The 25,672-nt window shown below is 43.7% G+C and overlaps 2 protein-coding genes across 2 annotated transcripts; one reads left to right on the plus strand and one right to left on the minus strand.

The window, feature by feature from the left end:
• Positions 1-1,250: 1,250 nt before the first annotated feature.
• Positions 1,251-23,811, plus strand: LOC149299297 (centrosomal protein of 89 kDa-like). The gene is made up of 15 exons (XM_089486326.1): positions 1,251-1,384; positions 2,182-2,362; positions 3,043-3,145; positions 4,448-4,666; positions 5,348-5,490; positions 6,651-6,701; positions 7,630-7,713; positions 8,832-8,935; positions 9,504-9,619; positions 10,071-10,251; positions 12,063-12,230; positions 12,754-12,895; positions 14,706-14,795; positions 21,298-21,467; positions 23,604-23,811. Exons 1-15 carry the CDS (start codon positions 1,251-1,253, stop codon positions 23,809-23,811), a joined length of 2,094 nt encoding a protein of 697 aa, XP_089342452.1.
• LOC149299298 (E3 ubiquitin-protein ligase RNF182-like) lies at positions 16,029-16,730 on the minus strand. Its single transcript, XM_089486563.1, has one exon. It carries the CDS (start codon positions 16,728-16,730, stop codon positions 16,029-16,031), a length of 702 nt encoding a protein of 233 aa, XP_089342689.1.
• Positions 23,812-25,672: the final 1,861 nt, after the last annotated feature.

The following is a 25,672-nucleotide window of genomic DNA, read 5'->3' on the forward strand; positions in this document are numbered from 1 at the left end:
CCCTCCGAAGACGTACACACAAACGCTTCTTTTCCTTGACAACGACGCGTTTGGTCGCTAAGGCATCGAAGAAGGGTGGTTCTGATTGGTGAAAGCCCAAATCCGGCCAATGGGATGGGCTGTTAGTGGGAGTGCAGGCTGGAGTGAGCCGGGATGGTTGGCAGATGTAGGGCTGGTGTCTAGACTCCGAGACTTGCCCCGGGGAGAGCAGCACCATGTCTTTCCCTTTCAGGAGGAGGGAGAGGAACCAGTTTGTGAGTAGGAGACATGCTAGTGCCCTGCCATATAACCCCACTTAGCCTGCAATCGTATACTGCTGCTATGGCAACCTGCATAGCAACCTGGTGCCCCTGCTTAAGAGGGGCAGTCACTGTATACCCCGATATCCATATTCCCTCCCCTGGGGCTTGATGCCCACCCTGGTGTCCCTGCTTAGGAGGGGCAGTCACTGTATGCCCTGATGCCCCCTCTTCTCCCTGATGCCCCTCTTTCTTAGGAGCTAAGAGTATTTGCTGGGTATGAGGGCATCGCAGGGTTCTACAGCCCTAAATGTCCCAATCTGTATATTTACAATAAAAATGTTTACAAATGATCTTTTCACATTCCAAGCGTTTCTCTGCTGCCCAGAAATGTTTATATAAACGGCACAAATGTTTACATATCGGTTAAAATCCAACCACCTGGTCTTAAAGTGCTGAAGATGACAAAGCCCTAAACGATACAATGTTTACTAAAAGAACAAACAACAGCAGATGTTTCCCTAGAACAGAACTGCCCCACTTTGGCTACTTGCTAAATTAGGAAGCGTGCAATTAATGTCCCATTATCCATGGCATTGTTTTTGTCATTTTAAGGCATTTTTTAGGCAGATCTCCCGGACAGCGGATTTTTTTTTACTGATGCCAATGTGTTTCCGTTATAATGTTGTTGTTTTTCTTGCGGGGAAATATGTTTTTTAGAGCTTAACTTGTACTACTTTTTTTTGGAACTTCTCTAGAAACATATAGCACATGGCTTGATCCCGGCAGCTACCGTAGCTCCTAGATCCGCTGTGCCACGCACCCCTCCCCCACGCAGTCCAAATCCCTCCCCGGAGAGGCCCAGGTAGGCTTTGATATTTTACGTTTTTCCCCACATAAACAATACTATTGCCTAAACATGCGGTTCTATACGTCTGTTAACGTATTGACTCTTTTTTGTGTGTTATTGACTTTTTTTTATTTAGGTCTGCGCTTGCAGCAGCTATTTTGATGACTTCCTTAACAGGTCGCACCGTTGCCATACCGCAACCCCGCCAGAGATCGTATTCTGAAAACGACAGCGTTTACGTCGACGAATCCGCCGTTATCGAGCCCTATGCCACCGCGAGAGACCTGGGAGTGGAGTAAGTAAATCACAACCCAACCGCCTCTCTGTTCCAATGACTTGGGCTTTATTAACTAAACAGCAGCAGCGGTGGCTAACTTAATCTGGACTGTGGTTCGGCACTGCACAGATCTCAGATCTCGGTCCCCTGCTTCTGGAGCGATGTATGTTGGAGACCATGATGTCATCCCTTTGGTAGAACTCCGGGGGGGGGGACCCTTTAAGCATACTCTACTCTGAGATCTGCTGGAGTGACCGTAGAGCCAGTATGAAGTCCGTACTTACTTACTAATCTGGCTCTGGATCCCAACTGTGTGAATCGATGGCCATAAAACAGTGACGCTGCTCCCGACGATTAGCAGCTCAGGGACTGTTAGTGTACTCTACTGATCTCTGCCGTGTTATTGGTGCAAAGGAACACTAACTAGTTCAACTCTCAAGTTGACCGGAGATAACTTTAGTAGGTATGTGTGATCCCAGGCAAACTTCATAAGTCGTGCGTGAAGGATGAATACATGTAGCTCATTATGACTTGTGTCCCCTCTTGGCGGGAATTGAACATCAGGTGCAAAAGGTGTCCTCTTCCTTGAAGAGTTTTATTACCTGTTCTGTTCACTAGCAGTTTAGGGTTTTGTGAAGCCCCCAAGCTGCACGCGGGGCAACATTTTCTGGGGCAACATGGCGCTGTCTGCTTCTTACTCTACATCGTTCACAACGGACTTAGTCACGCGGCCTTTCCTTTCTCTCAGAACCCTCTGGATCGCCTCAATCAACCATGTTTATTTCCCTAATGATGTGAATTGCATTCTTTTTAAGACAAAACTGGAAGGTGTATGCAGACAGAAGCGTCAGCACGCCGGTCATGTCTTATGACGACGAGGACACGGAGCTGCAGATGTCTGATCTCGAGAGAGAACATGCTCCTCAAACTTCTGAAAGGATCCTCTCGAGTTCTTCCAACGAGCCAGTTTATGCCATCCCCATAAAGGAAAAAAAGGTGAGCTCGGGGACAGCTCTGGCATGCTAATTAAGCAATAAAGGTAACAATGTAAACCCCGGGTGGAAACATTGTAACGCCTGACTTCACTACTTCTTGTTGAGGACCAACCTGGGTGGGCTTCTCCTGCAAGATGGGTCCAGCTCTGCAAGATGCATAGTTAAATCAATGAGATCGCCCCTGCCAATGAAATTATGCAGGGCCAGCTTGGCCCGTTGTTAGGAGAAACAATACATTTTTGGTCCTTCATAATGAAATGGTACACAAGTGTTACTGGAAACCTCCTGTGATACATTACATTAGCCGATACGTTTAGGGGTAAGGATAGTTAGTGTCTGTAATGTTCACGGAGCGCCAGCAGGGGGAGACGTTTCTTTAAATAACGGGGCCGATAGTCGTATTAGATTTAGAATAGTTTGCTCTCCTGTTACTAGCACTTCAGGGATGTTTTTCGTTAAGTTGCCATAAAGGCAGTCCCATAGCATTGTCTCTAGTCGGGGGCCATAACGCACAAGTGGTAGTGGGGGTTCATGGCACCTCAGCCAAGGCACAGCACAAGCATCCCCAACCCAAAAGAGTTGTAAATGTATATGTTTCTGTGGCCAGTTTGTCCATGCGGGTCGTGTTATAGCTTGTCACCAGTTATACACTAAAACCTTGTTTTTTCTGTACCCACTTAGAAACAAGCCACGCTCGTCAGAGAGGCAGAGAGTGCCCCTTACGTTCCTCCCATCAAAGATGATGATGAGGCTCCAAAGACGTCTAACACAGATCATCAAGAAGGTAGGATGTGTATTTTTGTTCCGGAAGGTAAATATAAGCGGTTACGTGCAGGTGAAGAATTATTTCCGGGGGAATGTTACCGGCCGGGTGAGATTGGCTGAATGGTTCTTACTTTCTGGTTGCTACAAGTATTTAGTAACGTCAAGCGAATGCACAATTTTGACATTACAATAAACATGTAGCTTGATATCAGACACCGATTTACACTCCTCATATATATACCGTTTCCATTTAACTTAAAAAGACAGTGTCATTCTAAAGACAACAGATATTCCTTGACATATTATGTTTTCTCATCTGTAGCTATAGAATATCTCCGCCTTATATATACCAGGTTCTGGTCCTTTTAAACCTGGAGTATGTGAGCTGCCCTGTTTATGGACTAACTAAAATCTGACTAATAATGAGGATCCCATCCTAGGCTCAGTGCTTTTTACCTGCTTATTGATTTCATCTTTATTCTTTAAAAAAAAAAAAGTTGATCATGAATTTACAGAATTAAGTTCCAAAACTTTATCTTTAATTTTAGCACCCGGGTTGCAAAAAGATTGATTTAAGACCTGGTGGTAGAGAATATTCCATTTTCTTTTGCTTGTAGGTACTTTTCTATGTAATCTCTCACCAAGAGAACTGCTAGATATTAATATCATGACAGGTTTATTTTTTATGCAAATCAGCCACATTAAATAAGTATTTCCCCCCCCCCCAGAAAGTAGAGTTGATTCTCCTTTGGCGTATCCGGCCCCTCTCTCCGACAGTGAAACAAGCAGAAAATCGTCAAAAAGGAAGAAAACAACCAAAGGTATCAATTCAGTTAGGATAAAATATTAAACATTTTGGATATTTCAAATACTGGTTATGTTTGTTCGCCAAATTATTTATTTGCAAATTACATCATTGTACTAATTAAATAGTATTTATTTAAAAATGAAAACAAAAATTGCAAACTTATGTCACCAAATGCAGTTTATAATACAAACAAATGATACAATGACTCTGTAAAACATTAATTTTATTATCACTCGTTTATTGGCAGTAACATTTCATAACGCTAGTAAGAAATACTCCATCTCTACATGTCAATGAGAACTGAACTAAATAACATTTCCAAGTTCAAATCACATTATTTTTTTTATTTGAAACAGGAGACTTTTTTTTAATTTGGGGAAGTAACTACTCGCCTGTGCGGTTCCAGAAAATAGTTGTTATTACTATTATTGTTATAATTTTGTTAACCTAATGCTTTTGAAGTGGGGGTATTGTTTGTAAGAATTGCCCCGATTACGGTCATTCAATCCGTAGGTGCGATTGAGAGCCTAAGTGGCGGCCCGGCTGGTGTCGGCACAGAAGAAATGGAAAACCTTTACGCAAATAATCAGCTCCTGGCAGAAAAAAACATTGAACTGGCCAATCAGCTCGAGGAAACGAAGCAAAAAATGAAAACGATGAGGATTAAAATCAGAAACATGAAAAACGAGAGACGAGGAGCGGCTGAATCCTTGAAAAGCCAATATACAGAAGGTAAAATCTCATATGAAATGGAAGGTAAAGTCACCTTAAAGTGGGATTGTAACGGCTCGCTGAGCCGTGGTGTTCTGTATTATTAAACTGCCCCTTAGCTCCTGGGGATACGCGCCATTAGGCATCGGGGACACAGCCATACCTCCGACTGGTTGAGGGGTACTTTTCTGGCTAGTGGTGTATGTTAACGTTACGTCGGGCATCTAGATCGCTGAATGTTTATTATGGGGTATTTTAAATACCCCTGGGGTTCGTTGCATCCCTGACTACGTTGCATGGATTGCTTTACGGGAACCTTGGAGGCAAACACCCGACGTTCCTAGGGGGCATGCCTGTGACGAATATTGTATGCTTTATCAGCCTGATAGGAGATGACGATGTCAGGGAGCCTGCATTTTATCCCAAGGAGCCTGATGTTGGCCCCTAGGTATCTGGGCACTCTGTAACCCACCCATATGCCACTCCTGGGGAACATTGTAAGAAACCAGGTGGATGCCTTTAAATTTACTTACAAATAACAGCACTGGTTGACTTATTGTGTCCAACAATGTTACAAAATGAAGTCTTGACAATGATTGCATGAATTTAAATGTAAACATTGATATCCAAGAGCCGAATTATGAAAAATAAAGATATTTTATAATTTATAGCAGGTCTCATAATTTAACCTCTGATTTTTAGCTGATGCCGCCGAGCTGGAATCCTTAAGGCATCAAGCTCAGGAATTAGTTGACGAAAACGATGCTTTAAAGACGATGGTCCATCGGTTAAATGTGGAGATGAGCCGCTATCAAACCAAATATCGACCTTTGACCAAGGAAGAGGTAACGCTTTTGTGGGTTTTTTTGTGTATTTGTTCCCTTCCCATGCTATTTGTTGTTTTTTTGGATGATGTAATATACTATATGTAATACCAAATTAAGTATTTTAAGATGTGCTTGTTCATTAAAAAAAATTAGAAAAATTAAAGAAAATTAGCTTTTCTCATAAACACTTTTTGGGAGTGCTGAATGGAGGGTCGGTTGGGTGTTGGTAGGAGCCCCCAACCCCTACTGACAGCCCCTGATAACCAAAGTGTATCTGATCTTATATGTCAGGGGCGTCCAACCTGCATGAGGGCTGCAGGTTGGACGCCCCTGTTATATGTGATATGCGTTCCGTCTGCACCAAATGCTTGTTATCATTGATCTCTTGGGCCACTTTCCCCAACACTCCTTTATAGTAATAAATAATTCAAGACACCTTCACTTACAGACGCCTCACTCAGAGAGGTAACGTGACAGAGAATTACAAGCCAAACCGACGGCAGGGTTTAATGATCAGACAGAACCGCAGAAATATCCATTGGCACCCAGCAAATGACGTCATAGACTTTCAATAAACAAAATGTACAAATAAACATCACAGAAAAAGATACCTAAGATAATGTTCCCATCTAGAATCAAACGAAGCCCACCGAATCCTTCACAATCTCCTATCGGATTATTTGATGTAGGGGGATTATAGAGCAGACTGTTAGAATTTCTATAATTATTTGTAGCACGATATGCTAGCTCCGGTTATTACGGTACTTTGGTGCTGCTCGATAATAAACGGGATTCCGTTTTCACGTTGAGGGCAGAACATTTCTGATGGCGGTCCATCTTCCCGTGAAACGTTAAAGCTCACTGAACCGTGACCGAGACTTTCTAAACGGGGGGGGGGGTGGGGGGGATGTGTATCTTTCCCTGCACTGCACGGTCGCCTGCCACCTTCTGATTCCTTTTGACAGCAAATCCCACGTCGTTCCTCCCACGGGACTATGTGTCTTGTAACATCGTTTTCGTCCTGCGAGCTATAAAAACATCTTAGTGCAGATTTTCGGTATGCATATTATGTGAAAAAATATAAGTCTCTCCTTAAATGTATGTGGAAGGTGAGAGATTTGGGTAGATGCTGGAGGCCTTTTTTTAACTGGTGTTTTCCCATTTGCTCCATGTTTCAGACTCAGAAGATAGTTGGATTGCCCCACCGAGGACCCCCACCTCCCTGGTTGGTAAGTTGGAGCAAAAAGCCTCCCCCGGATCGATATGCGTCTTAGATGCCCAAGCATCATAATGGTATTAAATTAGGTAGTCCCTGACACTAGCCCAGCTGTGCCCTTAGTAACCTCTATGGTTTCGTGACAAGCATTGTGTCCCCCCTATTATTTAAGAAGCCCCATTCTGCTTTATGTCAGAGACCGGCATGCGCTATTTTTAAAAGGACAAACCTTACAACAGTATTTACCAGAAAAGAACAAGCGTTCATCACCGTAGACAGAATTCTGCCACAGTCCTCACGTTTCCCTTTGAAAACACTATCAAGCCGTACGCATTGTGCATCAGCGAGCATTTAGATCGCTTTTATCTCTTGCAGCAGACACAATGCTTTGCCCAAAAAGAGATTTTCTCATTGTGACCAGATAGCAAAGAGCAAAAGACAGTACTATAAATAATCAGAGAGCTGCCCTCGTTGTCCGTAGGCTGTGCCCGGGGTTTTTACTCTACAAATATAAATATATATATGTTTTTTGTTAGTCTGCTTCCTGGCAGAGACCCTCCTGGTGCATCTGTTACCAGCCATAATGTAGGAAAAAAAATAATAATTTTATTATTCTATGATAATGGAAATTTAATAAATAAAGCCAATTGCCAGTCGCAAAGTGTTGTTTTTTGATGAATTCATATAATTTTTCCATCCGTGTTCCAGATAAACAGCACCCACTTTACAATGAGAACCCGTGACCTTTATATTGTGGAAAGGTCGACTAAGTCAAGGTGTTGTGCCGAAGCCTGTTTTATTGATATTTACCGTCTGTGTTAGATAAAATTAGATTGTCGAAGCGATTCTGCTGGAACATTGCTCGCGCCGTTCTGTTCTCGGTGGAATGCGACCCGTTCCATAAAACAGAGATGGAGAATAAAATGTCTTTTATTTTGCAGATCGACATGAAGTATTTGTCACCTTTGTTACTCGCGTATGAAGACAGAATCGACGAGAAAGACAATTTAATTCAGTCCTTTGAGGTTTGTATGATTTTCTAAACGTCAATTAAGATTGTTTGTTTTGTTTTTTTATTATTTTCTTTTTTCTTAGGAAAAGATCCATTAGAAGTCATACCCATTGTCCCATCTCCGTCTCTCTTTCTTTTTGTCCAGTTGGTGTAATTATGGTGCAAAAAGGTTTTGCTAGCAATAGCCCCTCATAAAGCGCCATACCCCAGAATTGCTCCAATTTTAGAAACTGATGGCAGATCGGCCCTTTTCGGCCCCCGTCTAGTTTGCCCGTTTTCCCTGCTGTAGAGGCTCAAACCGTAATCAGTCGTCGGTCTGGTCATGGGTGAGAATATACAATACGGTGTTTCAGACTGTGGTTTAAGAGGCTACAAACGATGCAGAGATTGTACCCGGCGCATGAAATTACCAGTTAATAGTAACAAAGTGATTTGAACCCGAGCTGCTTAAGCACCCTGGAGCTGGGGATTGTGTGATAAGAATACGCGCTTTGCAATGATTATTTTCACGGTGAGTCACCGCCAAGTGGTCTTTACATAAACGATCTCTGATTTAAGTACTAAGCAATGTCCACCGTGGATAATTTGCTGGCCTCAGATTGTTTTTTTTTTTTTTTAAGGAGTAGTCATTTCAAAATGTAATCACTTAAGGGTTTTTTGTTAGCTACAAATAGACTCCATAATCTATCTATAGTCGTTAGGGGGAAGTTATTTCCTCGTTTTTTTTTGTTGTTGTTGTTGTTGCATTACGCAATGATCGTTATGTGAACTTGATGTTGTAATTAGAATCACGTACCAAGCTAATTTAAGAACAGTAAGGAAGCACACACATTTTACATCATGGTGCATATTATTTAAAAGAAAAAAATATTATAAGGCATATCAAGGCCAGCTCTGTATTCCTGAGAAAATGTCCCATCTTCAAATGTTTCTGGGGAAGCCACATCGCTGAGTATTCCAGGTGCCTGTGAGGTCCAAACTTTTTTTAGACCCATATATTTCCATCAGACATGTCCCTTGCTCTGGGTGTCACCTATTCCAATGTCTAGATCCTTACTCAGTATGGAAGATTAGTTACACATTCAATGACGAATATGAGGCACAAGGTTTCCTTCTCTTCTCTTGCTACAGGAGGAAATGAATAATATGAAGGCACGCGTTCAAAAAGTCATTGAAGAAAATGAACAGTTGCACCAGCAGTTGGATCAGAACCGGCCGGTCACGCCGAAGGAATGGTAATGAGATACTAAACACTGAGGCCAGTAAAGGCGATGGTAATGTATTCCAAAGGAGGACAAATCCCAGTACCAGAGGCAATCATTTGAAATAAGACTTTCCACTTAGCCGTAATGTAAGAAAGTATTACTTCAATGAGATGCTAGTTGATAAATGGTAGACGTAAACCCATTATGACCGAAGACTAAGCCAAGGCCAAGTAAGAGTTTGAGGCTTTCTTTGGTAGAAACATTTGGATAAGCTTGACAGACAGGCACTAATCTCCCATCCAGTTCCATGCTTTCAAGTAAAGCTACAGCTGGAGGAACCTGCTGTACTTAATGAATCTGTCAAGTGTAATGGGCAAGCCCAGCACAAGATGTTACTTTCTGATGGGGTTTAATGGATTTCAGGCTTCATCTGTCCTGCGTGCCGTACATCTGTCCTGCGTGCCGTGATTTAGGGAATTGGCAGACTGTTCTATGCATTGCTGGCTTGTTTAGAAGGACTTGACAAGGACATCAGTTTTTAGAAAAGGAATTTCCTACCAGTATCCATGCGAAATACAGTTTTGTTTTGTCCTCCTAGGGATCTGATGCAAACTCAGACCAAGCTGGCCTTGGAGGAAAACCAGGTGCTGATGGAACAACTTGAGGTTCAGAGAACCAAAGAAAGAGAAACTCAGAGCCAGCACATCCAAGAAGGTATAAATCTAGTACTAACGGCACGTCATCGGTTCAATATTTTTTACTTGGAGCATCCTGATATGACACAGATAAGTCATTGCTACATTTAATGTGATAGTATCCCCGTGTTATAATGTAGCAATCTGATTCTTTGCATAGTGCGCGTATAACCCAACAGACAGTGTCTGCTTATTTGTGATCAGTCTATGTTCCCCCTTTTATCAGAAGTGCTGATCCTTAATGGATTGACTCTAGTCGTTTCAGCTCTGAAGTAAGAGATGGAGCCATGTACAAAGTGAAACATCTCATTGTTTCTCATATTCATTTTCTGCACGTTGCAGCTCCTCGAAATGAAATATTTATGATGGCGTTTGCATCGCTCTTGATTTTGACTTTGTCAGATGCGTGACATTATAAAATGACCCTGTTGGGTTTGACAAATGAACATAAATATTCTCGTCGCCCTTAGTTTCCAGCTTAACAAAGCAGATAATGGTCTTAGAAGCAGAAAAGAAGAGCCAAGCGGATGAACTGTTAGAACTCCAGAAACAGCAGGACGTTTTACGCTCAAAATACCGGGAGCTGAAAGCCAACATGGAAGGCATGATCGAGGGTGAGGAACATGCCGCTACGGTGAAGGAATTAAAAAGGTATATGCACCGACATCTTGCATGTTAATAGGTAACATCTCAACCAGCGCCTAACCCTTATTTCTTTAGCCTGGAAGATCTATCGCTGGTTCTAGTTTCATTGTCCGAGTGCGACCATACTAACACTTATTGGTGATCCAGCTCAACATATGAGCATGTGTTCACTTTATTCACGGGACGTGTTTATCAAGGCAAACGGCAGCTGTCCTCAGTGTAACTATTGATCCAGATATGGCACTTGGCTAGAATTACTCTGTCTAATATTGGCCGATCACCGCAGAATGTATATGTGTGTGTGTGTGTGTATATATATATATATATATATATATATCTGTTCTTCCCTTCTGCTGTGACTCATTTTGATAATATCGATAGAACGCCCTGAACCACGGAGGATATTTTCTGTGTTTGTATCTGGATATTTGCAGTGATTCATTTTGCTCAAGGACAGCGCGCACTTTCATTTATGTTTTCTTGCCTTCTCGGAAGGAACTTATACATGAATCTTTGAAGCACAGAATACATTTTTTTTACAAGCAAAGCTTCCGACGTGTCTTATTAAGCCATTAATTGGCTCATTTTGGCCAACGTTTCCTAGAATTGGCGTTTTTAGTATTTATTTTTTTATTTTTCCTTTTTTTTTTTTTTTTTTTTAATTCAAATCTCTGTGTGATGCCGTCCAATACTTTCCAGGAGATGTTCATAACATAAACAGATGGATCTAACGCCATTAAGAAAAGTGAAACATATGTGGTTCAAACCATGGTTCTGGGGGGTCTACTGGGGCTCTGGAATTCACATAAATTAATGTTCTAATTAGACAGGCTTCTGCTAGAATTTAGATGAACCAATCTAAAGACCCCCAATTGGACGTCCTTGTACCAGAATTAAATTAAGTTGAGAACTTCCACTTGGAAATGCTGTCCCTGTAACATTTTAATATAATTATGGTTGTGGTTGCATCCCTTGAAATGAAACTCCGTTGTAATTCTTTTTCTAATGTCTTCTTCCTCCTCACGTCATTATTGACCTCTTTGGCCCAAACAAGTGATCAGAATCCCAATGGCTCTTTGTCGAGATTTGTTTGACAGACGACACATTCTTCTTTTCTTCTTCACGCTAAGACCACAACCTTGTCTCGCATACGTTTTAATACAACGTTCCTTTATGACATGTCAGGCTCTCGACTGTGTTCTGGACAGCTGCCTGTCCTCCTCATTTACGTTCTGCTGAACACACCGCTCGCTTTTACAGCCGTAGAGCGCCGTGAAGTTGGCGGTCTCAAGGCAATGGTTTTCAATCAGACCCCTGAGTGGTTTTTGAATTTCCTAGAAATGTACTTCTCAAAATCATTTTATTCTCCCCGGTTCTTGAGGCAGAAGCCGATACTCTAGATAAATTAATGGAAGGGAATCCTTTAAAGTTTAATCTTTTTGTAACAACGACCAAAACATCCCGATATAGACGTTCCCTTTGTTCACTATTTTAGATTAAAAGTTTTAACTTTGAGCATCAAACCATAACCCTTTTGTCAAATATTCTTCTTCAAGTGTTGAGACCCTGACATTTTTTGGGGGGTTTAGCCAAATTCTTAGTGCCATGGATATGTTTTCAACACTAAAAAAACTATCATGTTAATGCTGCCGAAGTCGGTGTTTTAGTCTGTTGGCTCTTTATTGTATTAGAGGAATGACTATGGCCCGGACCTGTTGAGAGTAACATTTATATACAATATGTCGTTGGGAAACCACAATATAATGAATTTTTGGAGTGAATCACACTTTGTTCTTTGATGTGCTTGTCTTTCGCAGTCAACTTCAGAGAGAGCGGGAGAAAAACAAAGCAGGGGTCGAAGATCTGATGGACAAGATCTCTGCTCTACAAGCAAGAAGCAAAAGTCTTCTCCTGGAAAGAAATGACCTCGTAGCCGACAACAAGACACTTGAGGCTGAAACGGAAGCCGTGAAGAAAACAAATAGGTTTGTTTTGGTGCGGATGCTTTGTTAACATTGTATCATTGGGATGATCGTGATAAGAAAGTGCTTCTGCTATGTGTTCTTCAGGCTGCGTACAAGGAACGGTGTTTCTTGTACAGAAAATGCCTTTAACAAAGATTTCATTATCTCTAAATGCATTTTTATTATTCAATATTGTGCGTTGGGAGGATTTGGTATCTTACCACATTACCCATGTTCTTTGTCCCTGACGTGGTTATTATATCATACAGAGAGGACATCACCTGCTACTTTTGTGGGACCACCATAGACACTACCATGATCTCCATGTCCAGCTCCACTTCCAGGAGTTACTATTGGGTTACCCTAAACTTATTATTGAGCTGGTCTCACCTCAGCAGTTTGATTCTAATAAGAGTCTGATTTCTTGGTTAAAGAGGTTGCATATCTATCTATCTATCTATCTATCTATCTATCTATCTAGATATATATAGAGATGTGTGTGTAATTAGTTTTGAAGATGTTTTATTTTATGTTTTCTCCCTAGAAAATTGCAAAGGAAGGTTGGCATGTTGAAAACTCACTTGGAAGACGCAATGGACAAAGAGGTGGCAGCCCACCAGTATTTAGCCAATCTCATCACTCTGGCCGAGACTATAGCTGGGGAGCGAGATGAGCTCGTCCACGTGGTAAGAGTGCACTCTTCATACAAAAAAAAACATGCCAAGAAATGAAGCGTGTTGCAAAGGGGGCTTCTACCGCATGGGTTCATGGATCATTCCGCTGATAGAATGGGTAACTGGTACAGTGGCGCGCGTGGGTCATCGTCATTGACACGTTAAGCAGACATTGAGGCAGATCAAGGTCGTGAAGCAGTCTACACCCGGACACAGCATTGTCAGTTCTTTGCGCCGCCTCTATAGGAAGAGACTAAAACCATATTGTGAGGCGCAGTGATGGTAAACGTTTTCGACACTTTTCTTGCACATAAGCTGTACATCCAGAATCGCACAGACAATGTGTAAAGTATTTCTTCTTCCCAGCCACTTTCTTTTGGAGCATTGAAATTCCCATTGAATTCCCTTGTAAGGATGGGGGGGGTTACAGGTTTGTCCTCAACGAACTGAATGCTGTTGCGGTTATAAAGCAGTAACTCTTCACGCAGGCGAGCTGATTTGCACTGATGTTTAGACTTTGACTTCCATCGTAAGAATTCCTAGCAGCCCATAAAATGCTCTGCAGAAAAGCCCCCTGCGCAGGACAGCCACCGAACGAAGCATCTCGATTGTGCTAATGGGGAAAAGCAGCGTCTTAATAATAAATAGTAACAAACTGACTTAAACCGCAGCGCCTTGTGCAAAAAAAACAATTACTTTCAACATCCATGGTGTCCGTTTCACTGTTCTTCTGGGAATCCGCTGCACTGATCTTAACACGGTAATGCAGTCCTGTAAGCGTATATCCCCCCTTTCTTGTATCTGTAGGTCTGCCCACTCTCTACTACTACTTAGACTGCAAGCTCTGTGGTACAGAGGCCTCCTTTCCTAATGTACTCGTACCTGTTGTGGTCCAATTAATTGGTCGGTTTTACTAATATACTTATTATACATCTATACTTATTCTACATTCTACATCCCCTTTATTATACTGCGAAGACCCTATGAAGACCCCATGACATGCTTTACCAGATGTGCCTATACCTTATTTTGCTAATTTCTGTTATGATGCATAATAGAGAAATCCTAAAATAATTATTATGACATCATAGGCTTGCAGAACGTGCCTCTTCCTCTTGCCTTTGGGGTTATTCTCGTTTAAGCTGCGTGCCGACAATCTCCTCCTTAAGATATTTTCAAATTAAATATCCGCAAATTATTTATTTACTTTCCGTTAGACTTCAAAATCCCACCGGCCTTTAGACCCGCGCATCAAAAAGCAAGCTTTCCCTTTGAATATGGCGGCACAGAGGGCGGCTTGCACTGAACCGTCCGCGTTTAATCAGAATGTTCTGTAGCCGAGTGATTATCTCAAAGAAGTAAGGTCTGCTGACGATCCACACGGGTGTAAATATTTATACCTGTTAGGAAATAGGCACCTTATAGTGCAAATAAACTCCTATTTAGCGTCTGTGTAAAGGAATTTGTGCTTTTAATGTATGTTTGCAGCGCATTTAGAATGGACCAGGTGCAGCCGTTCTTTAGTTATTGTTCTTCTGTCTCTTAGCTCCTCCCCCAGCTGTCTCTGCTGAAAGCACGGAGCATACTTTGGTATGCTTGTCGCACATGCTCAGTGGAACGGAAGCAGCTGCCAATCGCATGCTAGCATACATGTTTTCTAAGTAGACTGTCCCATTTAACATGGAAATCGGGCCGGAGTGCTCTTTCCAAAGGTAACACGGAGATGGACCCCTAGGTATGCATGTTACGCTCCCTTGATAATGCAAGTTTATCATGAGATGAACTCCTTTGTAATATATGTATGATATTTTGTTTATTTTAGGCCCGTGGTCTAGAAACAGAAAAGCACGGCGCCTTAAATCAGATGGTGGAAGGGAGCATCCGTTTAGGAAAACTAGAAGAGATGGTTAAGGTAAGACGCGTTTGAGAAATGGTAATGACCGTAAATATTAAATATGTTTTTGTCTTGAATGGCAGCGCAGAGGTTAAACCAGCCGAGCTCTGCTCAAACTCCCGCAAGGTTTGCCGTCTGCCGCTCCGCTCTTAAATTAGATAAATTGTGTTATTGGTTCTGTTATAAGGCTTCTAAAAATAGGACATGGCATGGGGTGGTACGGAGACACAGATGCATGTCCGCAGGCGCGTTCCTCGTGTGTTGCCGCGTGTGATACGTCGAGTAACGCTCACATCACCTTATTTCACCTTCTGGATAATCATCTCATAGCAAAACACAGACGCTTTATCTCTAAGACCCGTCCAAAAAGCTTTATAAATAAATAAATCATTGCCTGTGATACGAGGCATAGAACTCCCATTTCTGGTGTTATCGTCAGAAGAAGACAGACTTGCCTCCTCCTGGCATTTCGATCTGCTTCTGAAATGTTGCCATCGTGTTCTAGAAGGCCATCGCCTTCTGATTCATTTGTTTGATTTGCTTAGTAACCTCTTTAAATGCACATATTTGTTCTTTTTGTTTATTTGTTTTATTTCTGTTTCCCAAAATGTACATCATACAGTAAAGTATACCCGAAGAGATCTAGTGCTTTCCGGGTTAAAATAATCAGTATTCCACCTTCTCCGTCATCCTAATTACCGGTCACAGGGCTTACGTGGTTACTCCGTCACATTAAGTTGCCCAATCTATCTGACAAACATTCGAAGGGTGTGAGTTTCAACTGGGAAGGGATTTGGCACGTACTACCATTGGCCTCGGCCGTGGAGAGGTCAAATATTATTATTATTATTATTATTATTGTTTTATATAGCGCCATCAAATTCCAAAGCGCTGTACAATGGTATAAACTCCGACATTTCAACCGAAAACCTCTAGAATCATAAAAGTGTTTGAAAAACCAAAAAAATACAAGCTCTACGTGGTCTTAGTTGACACATTTAATGTTGCCTAAAGCTGTGTAGGCGACGGAATCCGTTCCGGCAGAATTCGGTAGGGTAAGAAGACAGACGTGTGTTAGGACAGACATGTATTATCTGGGTGGAAATGTGCATGTTACATGGTTTTGTTCTGGAATACTCTTACTTACAATGCTTTGGAAGTATCTCCCGTTAAAAGCGGCATTCGGAAATGTGTAACTAGGCAAAGGAAATATCCAACGCTTGGCTAATTGTTTGAATCGAGCAGCACTTGTCAACTTGAAGAGCAGTCGCACATTCCTTGGCAGAGACACTGGCAGAATCCGTACACGAGACACACGGTTAAACTAGAGGGCACGAGGCTGACGCACACGATCCCGAGGGTGACCCTCTGGATCACCAGCAAATAGATTCCCAGAGGAAGAGAACCAAAGTAGAAAAAGCCAAGAAGCCAAACCAGGATCCTCGGGACGTGGTTACAAAGTTTGGAGAAAAGGTCGTGGTCTATCTGCCCGTGCGAGCTCACCGAAGCCGAGTCAACGCTGTGCTCCGTGTAGTAGTCGGACAGGGTGTTCTGACTGGGCGTCCTACCGGGTTCCCTCTGTACCTCCATTATCGTGATAACCAAACAGTTTGAGGAACCGTGAGAAGGACTAGAAGAAAAGTTCTTCGGGGTCAAGACCACCTCGGTGCAGTCCGGGTTAGAAGGCGCTTTATCCTTCTCAGTAAGTTTGGACATGATGTTGGTGTCATCTGGCAGCCCGCTGATCGCGTCCTCCTGCAGTTCGGTGTCATGGCGGCAAAAGGGGCAACTGACGGAGGGAGAGCCTCCTCCGATGAGTAGTATCTTTGTTAGGCACCTGGCGCACATGCGATGAAGGCAGTCCAGAATCTTGGGTTTACGGCCATGAGTATTGAATTTCTGGTAACAAATCTTACATTCCAATTCGTCGACCGTCAGCTTCTCGTTGCTCATCTTTAATGCGGGTGCTCTAGGGGGAAAAACACCAAAATAATTAAATATTCACAAAGTTTAGATATTAAACTTGGCTCATTGTTGTTTTTTTCTGATTTTCAGCACATTAAAGTAACACACACACATTTTGAGAAGCTTCCCCTGTTTTCTAAGGCAACGACCTATCAGCGCCTGCTTTTGTATCACACAAAGAATTAGAAAAGATTAAGGAAGAATTATTTACGAGGAAAGATATTTCTAATGTAAATGCGGAACCGCGCCTCAATCCTACCGTCGTGAACTGACGCTTATTTTGGAAACACTGTTTTTCACCGGGGAGCTAGAATCAGGGAGGAATGATAGACGGGGAGCTAGAATCAGGGAGGAATGATAGACGGGGAGCTAGAATCAGGGAGGAATGATAGACGGGGAGCTAGAATCAGGGAGGAATGATAGACGGGGAGCTAGAATCAGGGAGGAATGATAGACGGGGAGCTAGAATCAGGGAGGAATGATAGACGGGGAGCTAGAATCAGGGAGGAATGATAGACGGGGAGCTAGAATCAGGGAGGAATGATAGACGGGGAGCTAGAATCAGGGAGGAATGATAGACGGGGAGCTAGAATCAGGGAGGAATGATAGACGGGGAGCTAGAATCAGGGAGGAATGATAGACGGGGAGCTAGAATCAGGGAGGAATGATAGACGGGGAGCTAGAATCAGGGAGGAATGATAGACGGGGAGCTAGAATCAGGGAGGAATTATAGACGGGGAGCTAGAATCAGGGAGGAATGATAGACGGGGAGCTAGAATCAGGGAGGAATGGTAGACGGGGAGCTAGAATCAGGGAGGAATGGTAGACTGGGAGCTAGAATCAGGGAGGAATTATAGACGGGGAGCTAGAATCAGGGAGGAATGATAGACGGGGAGCTAGAATCAGGGAGGAATGATAGACGGGGAGCTAGAATCAGGGAGGAATGATAGACGGGGAGCTAGAATCAGGGAGGAATGATAGACGGGGAGCTAGAATCAGGGAGGAATGATAGACGGGGAGCTAGAATCAGGGAGGCATGATAGACGGGGAGCTAGAATCAGGGAGGAATGATAGATGGGGAGCTAGAATCAGGGAGGAATGATAGACGGGGAGCTAGAATCAGGGAGGAATGATAGATGGGGAGCTAGAATCAGCAATATGTTTAGTTTGGACATTAAAACCTTTAAATTCTGATGTTTTCGCCTCTCGAATCTATCACTTTTGTAGATTAATGGAAATGTGTGCAAGACAGCATCTATATTCTGGAAAAGGCAACAACCCTGTTGAAGAACTAAGGGCAGGAGGGCGCTCTCTGGCTGTCATCTCCAATTCCTGAGACTGTCACAATAATGACACGCTGCCGGCGATGGCCTTCCTTCCTACACTGCGGGATTTCACAGTCACTGAATAATGCATGGAGCCGGCGGATCAGGGCTTACATTCCACACGCAGCCTTCTCCAGACAGAAATCCATGTCAACCGCGTCGCCGGGTATCTTTACACATAAGTAGGGCTGCAGTCCTCCCCGCCATCATCTGGGTAATCGGTGTCTGTCATCGTGACTGTCGTGTATGCAAATACCACGAGTACCTCCTACTGCTCAAGTTGGTTAGAGATTGCAAGCTCTGTGGAACAGTCGTTGCCATCCGTGCACATCACACGAGTTTATTCTGTTTCCTCCGCCCCTAATGCCTCTCTAGATACGGTTTGGATCTCGTCAGCCATAATAACCTCTTTAAATCTTTTGTTTTGTGGATTGAATTAAAGTCCCTCTGTAACCCTGCTGGTTCCAAGACGACAAAACTGTAGGGGGGGGGGACGACAAGGACAGGTTGAGAGGCTGGGGATGACAATGACAACCAGCAGGTAAGAAGAGGAGGTATTGAGCATCAATAAAGACACCTAGATAGATATATGGAGAGATAGCTTTGGTTGGGTTCCTTATACTTTGACCTTCGGTGACTGTCTTTGATCTCCTCTTCTGTGCCGTGGTGGAGGGGTTTCTGGCACGGCTGCAGAAATCCACGCGATGGTCTAAGAGCAAAGCCTTTTATTACAGACCCCCCAGCTAAATGGCGTCCACGGCTCGGCTTTGGAAAAGACACCCTGGGTTGCCTTAGCTGGGGGGGGGGGATAACAGCTTGAATCCTGCTCAGAAGGTCAATGAAGCAATCTAAGAGCTTTCTCTAACAATGCATGCGCAGTAATCTAGAATGGTAATCATAGTAATGGCGCTGCAAACGGATACATTAATAAACAAGGAAGGGTGCAGAAGGTTCAATCACTTCTTCATTAACAGTTTCCAAAAAAAAAGACCTTTTTAAGATATCCAAAAGAGCTATCTTATTTTATAATATATATGTTTATATATATATGTTTATATATTTTTAGACCGCATGTCTGTAAAGTATGTATATCCGTATAAGCGTGTGTATGTGGATGGTGGGGACTGTGGACGTTTTAAGTTGGGTAAATGGGACCGGACACAATTGAGGTACGTCGGGTGTCTGGAAAGAAGGCCGAATCTGTATGTTATCCTCTGTCGAGGAATTTCTCGTGGGGGAATGCGTTGCGCTCCAGCGTGGGACACGTATTGCTTTTAAAACCCATGCTATACAGGCGAGGCGTCGGTAATGTTTCCCTTGAAGCGTCACTTTTAAAAATAGACCACTACAGCGTTGTGCTAGGAAAAAAGAGATTCCGTGCAGGCTGCGCGTGTCCTGCAGTTTTATTGAAATGTTGTAAGGGTTAATCTTCCCCAGAGTCAACATTAAACAGATCCTCGACTACGTGGGTAAGTGTGGCATAAGCCCTATCCCGTTTCTGAAAAGCTGCACGATTAAACGAGAAGTAACTTTCTTTGACGCGGCTGTCGCTCTTCAACATTCAAAAATATAAGGTTGCTCATTTTAAAACGTTCGATTTTTTAAAATTAAACTACAAACGGGCAAAACTCCCTCACGACACATCGTGCTAATCCTACAAGGCGTGTTAAGAAAAGGGGTAAAAAATGTCCCCCCCCCCCCCCCCGGGTTTCTCCATGATTACAACTTACATCTCCTCCGAGCCAGTCTTTAAAACATTGTGTCCCTAGAAGGGGGGGGTAGACCAGTTTGGGCGCGTGGGGGCTGCATAGAGCTGTATGTGCCCCCCATGATGGGGGGGGTGAATAAGCTGTTAAAGAAGCAGCCCCTTTACTTAATGGTGTCAGTGGTCCGTAATTAAAAATGCCGTCGGCTTCTCTGCCGGTGAAACCTCCAGCCATTAAAAGAAATGCGCTTTGCCTCTAATTACAGGCTTCACGTGTGGCACTTACTGTCTCCTCGCCGCTTAGGCGTCTTCTCTCTCTTTTGTCTCGATATCGTGTAATTGGGAAAGAAAATAAAGAGGTCCTTCTATTAGCCGGGGGCAATTATACGAATTATTCCTGATTTCGGAGGCACTAGCGTTATTCTGCATGAGCTTTCTTAATTCTCTCAATAGCAGAAGGTTAAATTATACATCAGTAAAGCAATCGCCCATCTGTTACTCTGAGAACCGTTTAATAGTAACATTGTATCTGGTAACGTGTCGGTTCCCGCAGCATTTAGTGTCCCCCCCCCCCAAAAAAAAAGCCACAAAGCCACGGTTAACCCCTGCAGCATTCCCTGGCACGCACACTCTGTAGCAATCCCTGGGTCTCAGCAGAAGTTTCATTATATACAAGTCCCGACGAGGTGTTAGTATGGATCCCCAAAAACCACCCGACCCCCTGCAACGTCCCCGAGAAATGCACTGCGGGACCCCCAGGGTCAAATGGGTCGGCAACTCTTATCAGACAGGAGAAAGTCTGTGTATGAGTTATCCGAAGCAATTAGATGAGAAAAGATGGGGAAAGTGACGCATGCGCCGTCCGGCGCCATACAATTAACCGGCTCATTAGCGGTAGGCCGCCTCTGTTTTATACCGTGACATAGACCATTCATTTAGCGTCGGACATCCCAACCCCGGGACGTCTCCTTAGAAACTGCTCTGGCGTCAAGGAACGCCTAGCAGGGATCCAAAAGCTGTCGGCGTTAGTGCTCCGCTTTAACACGTTCCCTCCCAGTGGAAACATCAGACTAGATCCATTTAAAGTTCTGCGGCATCCCCCCAATGGGAGGCGAGGGGTTAAACCATCGTAGAGACGCGCCGAGCCTTCCATACTAAAGAAATACTGAAGGATACTTTTGGAATTGTTACTGTTACTGCATTGGTTTCTTGTCGTGGGGGGGGGGGGGGTGATGCTTCCAATGAGTGATAAATAGTATGAACCGATCTATATGCTCACAGAAGGAGAGGTTCTGCTGCTAGATCTTTTTAAACGTACCGAGTATTGGGGGTATTAGAAGGAGCGGAGACCGCTTGCTGTCGTATTGCAAGCAGCAGTGTTCGCAAGCAAACGAGTGAAGACAGCGATAAAGCGGACCTACCTTATTGAATGTTTTCAGGATCACATTACCGAGTGTGAGCGAAGCGCCGGGAGCCCTGGGGACGCGGGTCTTCTAATCACCCCTGCCATATCTCTTTCTCGCAGGTGTATAGGAGGAAGACAGCCGGGAAGCTGGAAGGCATCGTTCACAAACTGACAGAGCAGGAGGAAGATTACGCAGGCAAGACGAGCCAGCACCGGCGTGAGATGAGACACCTCCAGCGGCTGCTGCAGGATCGTCAGGAAGCTCTCGACGAGGTCTTGCAGCAGAAAAGGTAAGACAAAAAAAACAAAACAACCAAACCGTCTCGGCTGGGAGATGGGGGGCAGCAGCACAGCTGGTGGGCATTGGCTTTGCTGCTGCTGGAGCTCTTCTTCTTCCTCTCCCTCATCCAACTACTTACAAGCCTAATGGCTCTCACCACCCTCCTTGAAAAGAAGCAATCCCACCTCACAAAGAACCACGACAAAAACCTTTCGTTACGTCAGGCTGGCTGCATTTCAAAGGGACTTCTTGCAGTTAGCGTGTTGGTCCCATCTGCGATCCCGAGACACTCTGGTCCAGGGGGCCAAGCTGCTCGCTAATACCCGTTTACAACAGAAGCAAACCAGCTCCCCCCTGGTAATTGACGAGGTGTCGGTGTGTAATTGTGTGTGTTAATGAAGCGACAGAAAGGGCAGCATCTCTGGTACAGCGGAAGAGAGCAGCGAAGCGCTTCATCAATGCCCACCCACAGTAAAGCCATCCCCTCCCTGCGTGGATCCCTCTGCTCGTAAGTGTTATTATTAATCATTTCTTTGCGGTGGGCAGCGAGACGGATATGTAACGGGGCATCCGCCGCTGCCCAGGATACCCCAGAAATATATTTTAATAACTACCAATAAATTACTGTACTGTGAAGCCATTGTTATACTGACTCCAGAGCGGTTTATTGACCCCAGCCGGACAGGATGCCCCCCTTTTGTCTTCCAGCTTAGACATACTTGTGTTTGGAGCCCAGTAATTCGAGGCCATGCTTATTGAAAGCAACGATAAATGTCTCCATATAAATTCAATCAAGGTTGTTCCAAAAAATTATGCATGGGTGATCACGTGTTAAAATGTTTGCAGGGTGCCCATGTTGCCCATTTGGTCTGTCGTCTGCAAAGCGCCGTATCCCTGTCCGTAAACATACGTGTTTGGCGCTCACAGGATTATAAGGATGGGACGTGATGTTAAGATTTTGGATCTGAGTGCCAGGTGGGCACCAAAGGGGTTCTGCGATCCGTTACATCGTAGCCCAGAGTAGGCGATGACCCCCTTTGGGTATTGAGATTGGCCGCTGTAACCAAAATCGTACTGCAAGGCTAAATGAAATTTGTTAATTTAAGGGTACATTTCAGCGAGATAATGGGATCAGCTAGTTCAAGGCAGGGACTGTGCAATCAGCGTCGAGCTGACACATAATTAAGCAGCCCAGTGGTGTCTGTGTGGAGGAGCAGACCGGCGCTGCTAATGATAATGGGCTTGGTGGAGCCAGCCGCCGACCGGAGGGCGACACTTTATCACACGAACGTCCTGCGCTTCCGCTCATTCCGTCGGCTAATCGGGCAGATTTCAGACAAGGTCATTTTTATTTTAGAAGTTACGTCGATTTCTGGAGGAGGGAAAGCAGGGAATCCAAACGTTGGCCCTGAATGTGGGGCATGTCTGTTATCGGACTCTGATGGATCCCATCGGATTGTTTCTTGCCCGGCTTTCCCGATGCGCTCCTGTGTTCTAGAATAAGATCAGTAGACGTTATGCTGTTCGTTCTCACCTGGCCACCACCCTGTAACGGGGCCACTAGTCATCTACTGATGAAGCAGTGTGGTTTTAAGCCGGTGGGATTGGTAGATGCCCTACAAAGTCCCATGATTGCCTAATCACAATGGGGTATACTGTGGCGTATTTATCAATCACCAGAAAATCAATAATATTAATTAAAAAAAAAAACACACCCAGGGTCTTTGCCAATAACTCAGGACTTGAGTCCATAAATACGTTCCAGATAGACCCAGATCGTCTTATCCCAGGATGAAGATTTACTGAAATCATGGACTTTTTGGGTAATTTTTTAATTCCCTTCTCGTTACACTGGAGTTTTTTTTTTTTTACGCTCTACATATGAGATGTAAATGCTCTTTAGACGTCGGTTACTTGAATGGATATATGCTCCGTGTCGCGGAATATGGAATCGTCACGCGGCGCGCTGGTAAGCAGACTCGCCACTCTGTAACAGATAAACGCAAATGATGTTTCCAAGACCTCGGGAGACGTCTTTGAGCGGCTTAAAATAGCGACAGTCGGAAGGAACCTGATTGGAATTTCTCCATCTGACTTTCCGAGACGTTCAGCTGTAACTTCTCTCTCTCTTTTTTCTTTCTCTCAGGCAAGTTGAAGGAGAACTTGAGGTCATTTGGGAATCAACGTCGCATGAAAACAAACAGTTAAAGGAATTTCTGCATAAGGCCCTCAAACAGAGTCAATTGGCCAACAGCCACGGCCCGCAAGGATTTCAGGCGACCTCCGTCAATGAATACAGCTTCAGCTATTGTGATGTCAATTCCTCGACCCACGGAGAAGAACCGCTCAAATAAACACTCCTTACGCACCTCTAAGTGTTTTTGAAGGTGACGTATCAATGACGTTGCGGGAAATATTCCCAAAAAAACATTATATTATATTATATTAAACTAGAATTTCTATTACCAACCCAAAAAAAACCCTAAAATTAATTCCGGCCTCATCGCTCCCCTCGTCTGGATGCGCGTCGGCCAAACCCACCAACCACAAGCTGTTGTTCAAATATAAACTATATATATATAAAATATAATTTTTTGTGACTGCTCAGACATTCTATTTGGAATTTTGTAAAGCTTTAAAAACATGGAATTCCGCGCAAAAAAAACGATCATTATAATTGATCAATAAGTTACATAGTAGGTCAGAATTAGTTTAATTTCATTAATATCCAGCCGGGATTCCTTTTTGTCACTAATTTTTAACATTTCCTTTTGGGTTATTAGGCAATTATAGTGTGTGTTAATTATTAATATTTTTGATAACTTGTAAATACATAGAAATATATTTTGATTGGCGTGACGTACGTTTATTAGCAGGAATGAACTAAAAGCCAGGCCGTACGTGAAGCGAATCACGCAGAATTCAGATTTAAATCCAGTGAGCGGGCGCCGCTTTCTGGAAAGTTGTTTCAATTGAGAGGTTTCTAGGGGTCTCCTTAATTCCTTGGCAGCCTTAAATGTGCATTTTTGTTAATAAGGATAATAGCATTCTTTAACACCGCTTGCTAAAGCGAAGGAATGAAGTTTGCTCAATGAATTATTTGTAAGTTATTTTTTCACCGATTGTAAAAGCTTATTTTTGCGGAATATTAAAGAAAGCATCCTTTCTAAGCTTCTTCTTCACTCGCTTTTAACTTTTATGTGGCTGATTTGTGTTTCGAGTGTACGTTTATTGTAACCTGTGGCGGGTAACATGTTACTTTCGGTGGACGTGCGCAGAATCTTCTCCCACTCAGGAGTGAGCATGAAAAAAAAGAAAGCGGCGGGTACAGACAAGCTGGAAGAGTGGGCTTCGGAGGTCCGTGCGAGGATCCCCCGGGTGCCGGACAAGTGAGCAACGCATTGCTATTAAAATGGCAAAAAAAAGTTATATCCGTGAAGCCCGATTGTTGGCATAATGTCTGTTTCCAAGCAACCGATTCACTCGATAATTAGACCCCGGAATGTTTATGGCTCTGTGTGTATGATTCCAGCTGTTTGAGAATATCTCTTTTCAGCGTCGTTGCACAAAACAAACAGGGTATGTATTAAGTATTCCAGCGACGGTGAAACTTGCAGTCCCTCGCCTCATATTGCAGGTCATCGCGACCGCGTAACACAATTTCCTTTCATATTTCATACACACAGAAGGTTTCGAGTTCTATTCAGGAACCGAGTTGCACGAATACGTTCTTGAAATGAAATTTGAACCGTGCTGTAACAAGAAGGCCATTGTCTCGGCCCGTTCGCCGACCAGAATGTAGTCATCTCCTGAAACGCTTGTTGTTTCCCGAATTCCAGCGGCTCGGTAAGTCTGCCATTGACTTTTCACTCCAGGGAAATAAGAACTTTAACAGACCGGACTGTTTTATCTGTTACATGCTTATAACAAACGTGTGGATCCTTGAGCCAACGCGTGAAACCACCGTGCTGGCTTTTTGGAGTCAGTCTTGATGATGTAGCACGTCGGCAGGAATCGGTGGCCACGGTGGGTTTCGTGTATTCATGAGCACGGGAGATGGAATCAAAGGACAAAAAGAGAAAAATTTGTACATAATGCATCGTTCTTTCCATGATTATAGGTAGCTAGGGATGACTTTATATTCGGAATGCAGGTGAATGACTGTAGACTTTTGGTGGGTTTCGGTGAAGGGCATTGATGAGATTAGCACAGGAG

Source organism: Sceloporus occidentalis, unplaced genomic scaffold, assembly GCF_023333645.1.
Source record: "Sceloporus occidentalis isolate IW3139 unplaced genomic scaffold, rSceOcc1.0.p SCAF_29, whole genome shotgun sequence".
Classification (NCBI taxonomy): Eukaryota; Metazoa; Chordata; class Lepidosauria; order Squamata; family Phrynosomatidae; genus Sceloporus; species Sceloporus occidentalis.

Excerpts from the sequence above, each read along its gene's own strand:
- LOC149299298 (XM_089486563.1), bottom strand. The coding sequence starts at position 16,730 with ATGAGCAACGAGAAGCTGACGGTCGACGAATTGGAATGTAAGATTTGT.
- LOC149299297 (XM_089486326.1), top strand. The coding sequence starts at position 1,251 with ATGACTTCCTTAACAGGTCGCACCGTTGCCATACCGCAACCCCGCCAG. Across the intron at positions 1,385-2,181 it reads GCGAGAGACCTGGGAGTGGA|ACAAAACTGGAAGGTGTATG; the intron begins GTAAGTAAATCA and ends ATTCTTTTTAAG. Across the intron at positions 12,896-14,705 it reads GAGATGAGCTCGTCCACGTG|GCCCGTGGTCTAGAAACAGA; the intron begins GTAAGAGTGCAC and ends TGTTTATTTTAG.